The sequence below is a fragment of the Palaemon carinicauda genome, chromosome 31, assembly GCF_036898095.1.
Source record: "Palaemon carinicauda isolate YSFRI2023 chromosome 31, ASM3689809v2, whole genome shotgun sequence".
Taxonomy (NCBI): Eukaryota; Metazoa; Arthropoda; class Malacostraca; order Decapoda; family Palaemonidae; genus Palaemon; species Palaemon carinicauda.
In genome coordinates this window covers 80,404,658-80,418,007 of record NC_090755.1, presented here as the reverse complement: position 1 = coordinate 80,418,007, position 13,350 = coordinate 80,404,658, and the positions used below count along the sequence as shown (strand labels likewise).

At 35.4% G+C, this 13,350-nt stretch overlaps 1 protein-coding gene across 17 annotated transcripts in view; it reads left to right on the top strand.

The window, feature by feature from the left end:
* The window catches only part of LOC137624564 (zinc finger and BTB domain-containing protein 14-like), a 184,115-nt gene that overhangs the window by 80,671 nt on the left and 90,094 nt on the right, over nt 1-13,350 (top strand). The window contains exons 6-7 of one of the 17 annotated variants that reach the window (XR_011040747.1): nt 9,399-10,390; nt 11,006-11,967. The exons of 12 other annotated variants lie outside the window; for them this stretch is intronic. Coding sequence is in view for 3 of the 5 variants with exons in the window: in XM_068355485.1 (XP_068211586.1) it covers nt 7,652-8,045; nt 9,399-9,412 (408 nt within the window). In the remaining 2 variants the exon portion in view is untranslated. Of the gene's footprint in view, nt 1-807; nt 887-7,651; nt 8,110-9,398; nt 10,391-11,005; nt 11,968-13,350 lie in introns of those variants that run through there. 4 more of the 17 variants (XM_068355485.1, XM_068355498.1, XM_068355484.1 and 1 more) reach the window with 4 other exon arrangements.

Sequence of the window (13,350 nt, the reverse complement as noted above, 5' to 3'; positions counted from 1 at the left end):
ATACCAGATTGGTACATTTTCCTGTTCCCCATGATTCCACAGGTGAGAAATTTGTATAAGACAAGACAACTTTGGATTATAAATGGGATTAATGAACAAAATTATGATGTTGGTGTCCACTTATCAGCCTCAGAGAGGGGTTTACAGGTCTATTGCCTCTTTAGTTGGAGTGACCGAAGAGGTTACTGTGAAGCTGTACTTTTCAAGCAAACTCCTCAAGTAAACTCTTTTTAAAGGCAGTGCATTTCAAATCCTTGCTTACAACATCAGAGTGCATGGAGACTGTCCACAATATCCTTCAAGGTGAGGGGTTCTTTTCCAGACTCAGGAGTTTGTCTCTTTTTAAGTTTTCAAAGATACTCCACTTATAAGCTTATCAAGTTGATGGGAAGCTTATCAAGTTGATGGGGTTTTGTTTAAGACTTCAGGTTTTCTCTCTCTTTCCTTCATAGCCCACCTCCATCAGAGCATCTAAGTCAGCTACCGTATATGTCCATCAGGGTTGCATAGAAATAAATTGAATTTTAATGATAAAATTTGTTATTTCTTGACTCAACCTAAGTTGATATAAATACCCACCCTCTTCTCCACTGACGAATGGGGTCATGGGGATAGGATATTAGTTTCACGTCACGACTGAATTAGGTTGACTTTAACCACCAGGTTTGAGCAATATGAATGTCAGGCGAGTATAGAAGTAACAAATTTTATCATTGAAATTCAATTTGGAGTGAATGAGAGCTATTTAATACATGGAGTGCAAGGTATTTTATATTCTCTGAATATAAGGGAGTTCTTTTTTGGCAGGTCTATGGAATGTCTGCTGTCAGCAGCGAGGTTGGATCGAGAAAGAATGTGAAGATGCACCATGTATTTGTTGACACAAGTACGGGTTGTAGGAACTTTCGTTGCGAGTTCTGCTCCTATGCAACTACCAGGAAGTCCCACATAATGGATCATATTCGTATCCATACTGGAGAGAAACCTTTTGTTTGTTCTTACTGCCATATGTGTTTCTCACAGAAGGGATCTCTGAACAGCCACATACGTACTCACACTGGAGAGAAGCCCTTTTCGTGTGATTTTTGTGACCAAGCCTTTGCCAGAAAGAGTCACATGAAACAGCATTTGGTAGCAATCCATAAGCAAGTCCTTTTCCATGAGTGACATCCTATTCAGGATATAGATTCATATTAAAGTTTTGTGAGATGCAAATTACCAGATGTGAATGTTACATCATATTTATGAATTATTAAAGATCATCATTCTTTGGAATGTAAGTGACATGTTAGGCAAAAATGTTGTAAATTTTCAGAAGAACAAACCAATTGTATATCCAGTAGACAAATTATTGCTGCTTTTCTCTGAGCTGTGATTGATATCGAGTGTTAAGGATTAGTGCCTTGACTTATTGCTGGGTGTACTGTACCAATGTATGATATTACCCTCTTCAAGTGGGTTGGAGTGGTATGATAGGGTTGAATTTCTGCTTTAGGTTTTGATGTAGTAGGTTCTGTATTCCAATTTGAGAAAGATTATGAGGTTTTGTATTCCAATTTGAGAGGAAGTTGATGTCCTTTATTCGAATTTAAGAGGAAGATTATTATCACTATATATGGAAGCTGCATTATGTTTATCTTAAGATTTATTGATTGCACCGTACAGTAATTTGGTGTAAGATGCTATGCAGTTGTTTGATTCCATTTTCAAATTGGTCACAATCATTTGACTCGTGGGTAATTGATGAATAACACACTTGATGAAATTCTTGCATTCATAGAATGCAGTAAGAAGCTATTAGTTCATATTTTATTCAACCGAATATCAACTTTTTTCAAGTACACAAATTTCGCTTTTAAATTACAGCTCTTAAGGCTAGTCGTATGAAATACTTTGACGTAGTGTAGTTAAACTACCTAATACATAATAGTATACTAAGGATGATGACATTTATTGTTGTAAGCTTTGCGAATTCTTTCTGACAGGGTGAAGGCTTTCCCTTTTCTGTAGGTAACTGCAATTTACCTAGTGTAATCCAGGATCTTAAAGTACAGTGCAGTACTTCTTTTCTTATAGACCAAATTACATTTAGTAGAGGGGCCACCAAAATCAAATGGTGAAATAGGGTACTCCAATTTTGTATTGCTGGGTTCTATTGCATTTTGATGTCGATAAACAACTTTATTTGAAATGGTTATTTCATGGTATATGCAGTAAAGGTATGTTACTTATGCTGAAGTTAATGGAAAGTAGATTACAAGGGATTTTTGCTGCGAAATCATTTCAAATATCAGTGAGGCCTCTATGAAATATCTCATGCTACTGGTCATTCATGTGTAATTTTTTAAAATATTGCTAATGAAAGATGCAGTCTGTCTTAAAGTAACCTCCTAGTAGAGAGTTTTAGTGTTTTGTACTTTGGAAGAGAAGCTTTCATACGACCTTTCGTTAGGTCTTAAATGGATGTGAGTAGTGTATGCAAATTTTTGGAACTGGAGAATTTATAAAGTTTTTAACCAGTACCCTGCAAATGCTAATTGTCGGTGGGCACTACAGTGAATATTGGAATGTAATTTCTTGTATTCGGTAATGTTCGCAGCACATTGCTTTCGTATGGTCTGCCCTCCTTAACTTCAGATTCATCTATCGATGGTTGACTATAGTCAATTCTTTTTAGTGAGGCAGAATTGCACCAACTCATAGGAGTGCTCCTTTAGCTTGGAAAAGTTTCCTAATTGCTGATTGATTGGACAAAAATACTTCCGACCAATCAGCTGTTAGGAAACTTTTCCGAGCTAAAAGGGCACCCCTGCGAGTCGGTGCAAATTTGCCTCACTAAAAAGAATTGACTATAGTTGATATCAGTTTGAAAAATGATACGCTGAAATTCTCATGTAATGGAAAAATGGTAAGAGTTTGACATATCTAAGGTTATCCTTTGAGGAGCTCTTTAAAAAGGGAAAGAATTTTACGCTATGGAATATAAGGGTTATCTGATATTTTATATAAATTCTAACTTTAAAAATTTTTTTCATCTAAACTCACATATTTTAAAGGAAAGGAAACTGCTCACTCACGACAAAATAAGAGCAATTAAATTCCGTAGCTTTTCCTTTATCTTGGTGATAAAATGTTGAAATATTTTCTTATTCACCTTATTCAATTATACATACAGTCTGGCTTTGTACTTGATTTTATAGTTGTTGATGAACCAGTAATAGATAATCAAGGACTTTGGTATCCCTAAGTGAAGAACTGTTGATGGAGTTGGAATATTTTGAAAAGTTGATCAAGACTCACAAACTACCACTGATAAATGAAGAATTTATTTAAGTGTTTGTCAATCTTTGAGTCGCAGGATCCTTCGGCCTAACATATTGCTAAAATAAGTATTGGTATTGAAGATTTGTTCCTGCCTTATATGACAACTATCGATGAAAAGAGAAGGAACACTATCCAGCAAACGTTAGATAAGTCCTAATGAAAGAAGAAAAACAAGGCCACAGATTCATCACCTAATCTGGATTTAAAAGAAACACTACCATCAACGTCAGATTTTACAAAAAAAAAGGGATTTTGACGAAGGAAAAATCTATTTCTGAGCGAGAGACCCGTGTCGCCCAGTGAAATGCTCCTTTAGCACACCATTTCTAAGGTATATAACTGCTATATATTACCAGAGAAAAAATTGCATAGGGATGCCAGGTTGAACCCAGCTCGCTCACCTATAAAAGGTGTCGATATGTAATACTGGGGCGTGATAAATCACAACCAGAGGCCTCGCACCATTCAGATATCTCCTGTCAAAATCCTCGAAGAGCGAGGTGCCGTTCCACCTCCCACTACTACAGTACCAATAATCCCACGCCAGCGACGTCTCTCCTTATATAGCACGCAGTGTGATAACAATACTTTGTGTTGTGTGTACATTTCGCTGTTTTTCTCTGGATTTACCTCAAGATGTCCGACTCCACTGTCACTACATCTAAGTTAAGTACACAACAAAAAACCTCATGTAGCAACTATTACAACTACACTTTCATTTTCACCAACAACCATGTCATCCTCCTCCTTCAACAACTAATTCCTCACTTGCAACTCTACCTTCTTTCACATTCAGTGAGAAGAAGAAATGCCAGCTTCAAGGTAAAGTTGTGGTATCTTATTGGAGACATCCCTGCCTTGCATTCTGCAGGACAGGAGTTCGAGACATGCTCCGGCTTGATAGTTTCTAGTAGTATTGCAATCTCGCCATCCTTGTGAGCTAAGGATGGAGGGTTTGGGGAGAGTCTATAGTTCTACCTCCTGAGTCATCAGCAGCTATTGCCTGCCCCTCCCTGGTCCTCGGTCAATGGAGAGGGGTTTAGGCACTGATCATATGTATATGTGGTCAGTCTCTATGGCATTGTCCTATCCATTGCATCTGCCATTCATGAGAAACTTTAAACTAATAAAAGTGATCATTATTAGTTTATTGTGCAGGCTTTTCTCTCTGCCAGATTCTTTTGGGCTATGAATATTTAAAAAAATTTGAAAGTAACAAAATATATATTCGGAAGTCCACAAAAAAATCCACAGTTAATGGGAATGTCATATACTGTACAGTACAATATTGTAATCTCAAGCTGGAAAAACACACCTAAATTTACATGCAAATTGTATCATGGTACAAAAATAACTTAGTAATCTCTATTTCAAGTAGACAAATGCAACAGCATACTGTATTTACTCTTATTTTAATAGACTACAATACTCTATAAAACCAGCAGATATATCCTATAAAACTCATTACTAGTTTGTTAATTTGGAGTAAAATGCTTTAGTGAAATAAAATCTTATTGTATGAGCAATTTTTGTCTTGGTGTTAAAAGGAACTACCGTATTCTATATGTAGTGAGGGCTCACACCTACTGTATACGAATTGCAATTGACTATTGTCACTAACCACCAGATTGACTCAGTACTTCACTAAAGGAGTAGGAAAGAAAATGGCAAATATTCTAGTTTTGGTGTTGACGTCGGCACTTAACCATCTGCGTGACATGAGAACTATAATAGATTTTATTATTTTGATTGAGTTTATTTCAATCAGTCTTTTGGAAGGAAGAGATTTTATTATTCTGATTGAGTTTATTTCAATCTGTCTTTTGGAAGGAAGAGATTTTATTATTTGATTGAGTTTATTTCAATCAGTCTTTTGGAAAGAAGAGATTTTATTATTTTGATTGAGTTTATTTCAATCAGTCTTTTGGAAGGAAGAGATTTTATTATTCTGATTGAGTTTATTTCAATGAGTCTTTTGGAAGGAAGAGATTTTATTATTCTGATTGAGTTTATTTCAATAATTCTTTTGGAAGGAAGAGATTTTATTATTTTGATTGAGTTTATTTCAATCAGTCTTTTGGAAGGAAGAGATCTTATTATTTTGATTGAGTTTATTTCAATCAGTCTTTTGGAAGGAAGAGATCTTATTATTTTGATTGAGTTTATTTCAATCAGTCTTTTGGAAGGAAGAGATTTTATTATTCTGATTGAGTTTATTTCAATCAGTCTTTTGGAAGGAAGAGATTTTATTATTCTGATTGAGTTTATTTCAATGAGTCTTTTGGAAGGAAGAGATTTTGTTATTTTGATTGATTTTATTTCAATCAGTCTTTTGGAAGGAAGAGATTTGACTACCTGTTGTGAAAGGCTATTGCATGTGGGTAGTAGTGAAATGGGTAAATATAGAGTTCCACATGCTCTAATAAGTTATTCTTTTCTGGTTGGTAGATGTGTTAAGACCAACTAAGTTCATTCTCATGAATTGTACTTTTCTCTCATGGTTCTAAGTTTTTTTTTTTTTTTTTGGCGAGGTGTTCTCCCTGGCTTATCATTATGAGGATGGTAATACAGGTGTTGATTGCAGCAGGAATAGTGATGGGGTGTAGAAAGAGGGTACATAATGGCTCTGGTTAATATGGATCAGGTACTTTTGATGGGCCATCCTCACCAGGGCAGAATAAAAACCTAGATGGCCTCATAATAAGATCCACTAGACCACTTTATGAGCCAGCTTGATAAGCTTTCTTCATGGCAACCATGTAACCAATATCTCGGCTATAACCATTCAGCCCGAGGTCTTAACTACACATGGCTTTGCTTTTAGTCTGTGGAAACCCCCCCCCCCCCCCCATTACTGAACCTGGAGGCCAAGCTCTTTCTGTTAAGGATATCCCTTGTTTATTGTAACAGATCGAATTGCGAGTTATTTTAATACTTGTTTTAATAACAAAGGATTTATGAAATTGTAAAGCACTCCATTTAATTAATGGAATACTGTAGTAGGAACACAGGTTCAGGTCTCTTAAGGAAATATGGTTGAGACAAACAAAATGGGATTTGGAATTTGAAGGGGGCTGAAGTCTTGCCAAAGATATTGTAGGAGTCTTTATGATTAGTTCTCACCAAATAGTACTGTATTTGTATTTTTGATGTTATATTTTATCCCTTGGGTAAATTTTTTCTGTGACAAAGTGCAATAAATACAAATTTTTTACTTATAGCAGAACTTATTTCAGTCCTATCTTTACTTCTTTACTGCCTTGGATAAGATTTTGCGAGTAAGTTCACCTCGTTTCTTATTTCAATATTAAATAAAAAATTTCATAAATATACAAGGATTTTTTTGACTGAGCTGTAGTCTTGAAAATAATATTGAATACTTATTTATTAGGTTTTTTAACATCTTAAATAAAAAAATAAAAATTTAAATGCATAGTTAAATTGTGAATTTTTAACAATATTACTGTAGTTTTCATTATTCTTGTTAATGTAAAATGTAAACCAGTGTTTTCATTAGGTGTTATCTAAGGGGATCCATTAATATCTGCTAGAATATTTCATCTCATAGTGTGTTTAACTTAGGCTGAGTTTTTCTATATTGGTTCTTACTTGTTAACCCTTTTACCCCCAAAGGACGTACTGGTACGTTTCACAAAATCCATCTCTTTACCCCCATGGACGTACCGGTACGTCCTTGCAAAAAAAAGGTATAAAATTTTTTTTTTTCATATTTTTGATAATTTTTTGAGAAAATTCAGGCATTTTCCAAGAGAATGAGACCAACCTGACCTCTCTATGACAAATATTAAGGCTGTTAGAGCAATTTAAAAAAAAATATACTGCAAAATGTGCTGGGAAAAAAATAACTCCCTGGGGGTTAAGGGTTGGAAATTTCCAAATAGCCTGGGGGTAAAAGGGTTAAAACAGTTCTATTGGGGTTAACATGCATTTAGACTGCTACGAGGTGGGGTTGAATTCTTTACTCCTCATTAGTTAACAGGATGAATAGTACCCTGCCTAAGTAACAACACTTTCATTCATCTAGACTTTCAAGACCTATCCATACATAAGAGTTAACTGCAAGTACTCCTGTTTGATGTATTGATATTTTATATTACCAGCTCTATTGAGCTTGTTAGTGTAATACTTAACTAAGTCTTATTAATTGAAGTGCATGAATTCTATTATAAAATTAGCAGTTCACATGGTGAGATTTAGTATCTAGGTAATTATAATATCGGTAGATATTCTTGGAATGAGGTTTCTAATATGTTAGTAAATCCAATGCAAGTTTTCTAACGTACTAAAAGCACACAACCTTTGACAGGAGGAAACCATGAGTTTGAGGGAAGACTTAAGAATGATGGACTCCGGGGGCTATTATACTGATGCATCTACAAGAAAACACACTTGTGTCATGTGCCGCTACTCGACTTCCAGGAAACAGGACATAACCAGACACATTCGCCGGCATACTGGTGAAAGGCCTTATGCCTGTCCTTTTTGTACCATCAGATTTGTCGATGCTTGTAGCTTGAAACGGCACCTTCCCATTCATTCCTGGGAAAAACCCTTTGGCTGTTCCACTTGCTCCTTCACTGCAAAAAGTAAAAGATACTTGGTTAGGCATGTTAAGGTAGTTCACCAGATGCAGATATGTCTTATTTGTTTCCGTAACTTCCCCAGTCATACAGAGAGAGAGAAACATATTTGTACTCATGGTGAGAAGTTTTGATTATTCAATAAGTTATAAACTGTACTTTTAAAATTAAATGTAGAACACTATTTGTTTTGTTCACATTGTCTTACATAATTTTAGCCTCCATAGTTGTTTCCAGCTATTTAAACTAATAATGATAGGCTTTTCCTTACATTACCCCTACTAAAAAGCAATAAAAAAAGAGTCTTTTACAGAATTTCAAATGTTGGGAAATGAGAGAAAGATTTGTTTATTTTTAGTTGTTTTAATAATCATGCTTTAGTGTAGGTGTTATATCAAGTATTTTGCTTCATTTATATTTAGGTTACACTCAGGGGTAGACCCTTCTGGAAATTGTGGACTTTTCCAGATGGGCTGCCTAGTTTGAGGGCTACTTCTACTATCTAGTAGGGGAAAAGAAGAGAATGTGAGAAAGGAACATAAATGAATGATAATAGTGAGAGACCCAAGTCTTCTATTTCTTAAACTTCTCTCCGGGTAATAGAAAGACATAGAAAGGGCTGGGGAAGGGAAGTTAATAGGCCCTGATGGGGGATTATGATGTAGTTTGCGCTGTGATATGTATAAGTACTGCACAAACGTTTAAATGAAGATTCTCCGAACTCGGTTTTTATTATATATCAGTTAACCCTTTTACCCCCAAAGGACGTACTGGTACGTTTCACAAAACTCATCCCTTTACCCCCATGGACGTACCGGTATGTCCTTGCAAAAAACTGCTATTTAAATTTTTTTGCACATTTTTTATAATTTTTTTGAGAAACTTCAGGCATTTACCAAGAGAATGAGACCTACCTGACCTCTCTATGACAAAAATTAAGGCTGTTAGAGCTATTTGAAAAAAAATACACTGCAAAATGTGCTTGAAAAAAAATAATCCCTGGGGGTTAAGGGTTGGAAATTTCCAAATAGCCTGGGGGTAAAAGGGTTAATAGCAAGAATTACAAACGTTTCTTTTAGACACATGAAACTGTTAAGTTATTGCATCGTGCTAAAATCATGGGGAATTACTTTTAGTTGCCGGAGGCAGGGAATGCTAGGTTGTAGGCTATACTCGAGAGTCTTTCTTAAACAGTGGTTAGGCCTCTGGAACATTTTGTAGATTAAAGGGCTAAAAATTGATTTTTTTAGTCAAGGGAAAATATTCCCCTGTACACTATTTTAGAACTTAATGTCAGACTGACCATTCCTAAATGTTAGGTGAATAAAAAACATCGGTGACACAGATGAAGCTTGGTTCTGATTATCCCATATTTTTGTCTTATGACCTTCTGCCACAAGTACTGTTCAGTTTGTACATTTAAGCAAAGACAGTAATGTATGACATAACTAAAATGAAGGTCACTTTTGACAGGGGGAAGGAGTTAGCGTTGCCTGTGGGAATTTACGGTGGAGAGAAGATTGCGGCTTTCACACTGACCCCCACACAAGGAAGCACGTTTGTACTTTTTGTTCTTACAGTACTCTTATAAAGGGAAACATTGTGAGGCATATGCAAAAACATGATCAAATAAGGCAGTTTATCTGCCCGTTTTGCTCTGCCAAATTTGGTCAAAGAAGCAACCTGCAAAGACACATCCGCACTCACACTGGAGAGAAGCCTTACTCTTGTCCAATTTGCTTCAAAGGATTTATCAGGAAAGACCATGTTGATCTTCATATGCAAAAGCATCTCAGAGAAAAACAGTAAAAGTCTTGCTTCTTAGAATACAGTATGTTGATAATATTAATATATTATTTTTATTAATGCCCAGTACTGTACATTATAACTACTTATATTATGGAAGGTTAATAGGTTAAGCACATGTGACATTACAATCAGTAGATAGTATCTTAGGTTTATTTATTCTTGTTGTGATATAATGATAAACATCATAGGACTGTAGTATTTTTTGTGATATTTGTATAAATTGTCTAGTAATATATTAGCATCAACAGGCAGCCTAAGAATTTGGGGTTATATGGATTTTGATGGAGTTTAATGTTGCTATTGAGTCTATTATAATGGTATAAAAGATATTAATTTCATTATTCATCATCACTTCATTTCTTACTTTTGAGTTTTGAAGCAGTTTAGAGAGTCAAATTAAATAAACTGAAAAGTTTAGTAATTTTTAGCTGTAAAAACACCCTACTAAAATGAATTTTTATATATTGCCAATTAATCTTAATATTCCTGTGTAAAAATAATTTTGTATTCTTTTGTTATTGTTATTTTCATTTTCATTATCTGAAAGAAATATATTTAATCACATATAATTTACAAGGATTGTTTGGAAAGTAGTGAATAGGTTTCCTTTTTCTTTTATCATTTTTCAAAAAAAAATATAGATTATTTTTTAATAGGTATACATACATACATACATATACCAAGGCATTTCCCCCAATTTTGGGGGGTAGCCGACACCAACAAAGAAACAAAACAAAAAGGGGACCTCTACTCTCTATGTTCCTTCAGCCTAATCAGGGACTCAACCGAGTTCAGCTGGTACTGCTAGGGTGCCACAGCCCAACCTCCCACATTTCCACCACAGATGAAGCTTCATAATGCTGACTCCCCTACTGCTGCTACCTCCGCGGTCATCTAAGGCACCGGAGGAAGCAGCAGGGCCTACTGGAACTGCGTCACAATCGCTCGCCATTCATTCCTATTTCTAGCACGCTCTCTTGCCTCTCTCACATCTATCCTCCTATCACCCAGAGCTTTCTTCACACCATCCATCCACCCAAACCTTGGCCTTCCTCTTGTACTTCTCCCATCAACTCTTGCATTCATCACCTTCTTTAGCAGACAACCATTTTCCATTCTCTCAACATGGCCAAACCACCTCAACACATTCGTATCCACTCTAGCCGCTAACTCATTTCTTACACCCGTTCTCTCCCTCACCACTTCGTTCCTAACCCTATCTACTCGAGATACACCAGCCATACTCCTTAGACACTTCATCTCAAACATAGGTATAGCAAAGCTAATTTTGGTTTTAGTTAACTTCCAATATAGATTTAAAACACTGTACAGTATTTTGTGTACAGTATTACAGTTTCCCGAATATGAAGTATTTGGATAAGGTTCTAGATTGTTGAAATGCTAGATGCATTTTAAAGAGCTGTGTAAGTAAAAAGCATTTTGAAAGAATACATAATCATTAAAAAAAATGTCTTTAAATAAATGAGCATAAAATTTTTTATGCCTTTAACTTTATTGTAAATTAATTTTTCAGTTTTCACAGTAATGTTGCATGAACGACTAAGCTTTGAAAGCTCCTTTTTTTAACGTTGTAAAGTTTTTATTCTGTTTAATGAAACATGAAGAGAAACTTTGATTTTGAGAGAGAATCTTGGATGAAAGGGACAGCCATAGTAATTCTTAATTGGCTGATGTTCTCAGCAAACATATGTACAGATGATAATCTAAAGCTTTATACGACTGTTATAAACTCACGTTTCATTGTTGGTGGTCTCTGTTATGAAGATAATATAATCTGTTATTTTAAACAGTGTAATGTTCATTTCATTTACTCCAAATAATTTTAGATTTGGGAACACAAGCACATCAATCTCCTGGGGCATCTGTAATATATGTATTTCTGGCCCTTCCCTTTGATGAAGGAATTATCTAAATGGAAGACAGCCTGTGAATAGTGGTTTTCACACGCCCCTGATGTATACACGACACCCACGAGGTGCTCGCGCGAGGGTAGTAACCTCTGCATTCCATGCTTTTATCTTTCTCTGGTATATTTAGAAGATTTATATCAGAAAAGTGTAAAGAAGGACTCTTTTCACCGGGCGTCACAGGTCTCTCCCCAGAAATAGATTTTTCCTTCGTCAAAATCCCTTTAGAGGCCAAAGTAATTTTGGATCCATAACTTTGTGGGTTTTCTATGTAACAGAAAAATAAATTTGGGAAATAGACATTCTTTTGTTGATTAATTCTCCTTGAAAGTATATGTTTGAACAGCATATTCCTTGTTGCTGTATGTCAAAAGTAAACATGAACACTAATTGACATCTCTTGTAATCTCTTTGAGAGAAACATTTTTCTCTCGTATTACAGTAAGATGAAGATTGGTGACAGCTTTATATATTAATGATATTCTGTATGGTATATCAACAATATAGAAATTGATATTTCACAATTTTGTTTTTGCTTTTTGCTTCTTATAAGGAATTTTCAAGAAACAGTTGTTACAATAAAGTTCATCATTATTTTTGTTATTACTATTAACCAATTTGGAAACCTCTGTTGTTAAAGCAAAATGCTACAAGCCTTATGATCCCAAGTGGAAAAGTAGCTCAATGTGTAAAATAAATTAAGTAAAGAAGTCTATTAAAGAGAAATGAAGATGAATAACATTGTTGTTAAAGATAAGTAAAATGTAAACTGAATTAGACTTAATCACACCAAGTTTAAAATTCTGAAGTTGTTCTGATTCAACTATTCGATGAAGATGATGTTTCCTCAACCCGTAAAATCAGACATGAATAATTAATGATAATTCACATAAAACATAGAAATATTGACTCTTATCTTTGAGAGTCGTGGGTTGTCGATGTTGTGAGGGAGGTGAGAGGAACGGGAGGAATGGGTTACTGCTTGGAAGGAGAACTACTGTACAGGTGTAATATAAAGACTTCTGTCTTTTGAATGATATTCTCATTTAACAAAATGAATCACTTAATATATACTTTCTGGAAATACTTTCTGGAAACTTGGTTGTCGTCTATTATGCACATAAAGTATGTTCAGTTTTCATAGGAAACATATCTAGAGACGACTTCTTTTGCCTTCCCTTTAAAGTGGATCGAAAAATGCGACATATTGTTGATGAATAGATTCGCTGCTCGGCCTGCCAAAGCCTTATCTAAGTGATATGTTTCTATATTATATTACCAGGTTTCTCACATTTTCATCATCGTAATTTGGCCTGAAGCAAAAGGTTTGTCACTCAGTCCCTCCTCCTCTTCCTCCTCAGATGAAATCTCCTCCGCAACCTCTTGTTGCTGCTCCTTATGGAACTCCACCAGCTCCTTGGTCATCAGCTGCTTGTTATATTCTTCTAAGAAGATGGTTGATGTCATCCTGTCCACCTCTGATCCCATTATCTTTCCCAAAGGACACAAGTTCTTTGTCAACTGCCTCCTTGGATGGGTTTGAATCACACATAATCCCATTCAGGAATGTATTTAGACCACAGTTTCCTCCAAGCACAATTGAGGTTTCAATTGATAACCCCTTCCCAGACTTTGTCAATCATTGGGAGGTAGTTGACAACATGGAAATTTTCTTTCCAAAACTCTCA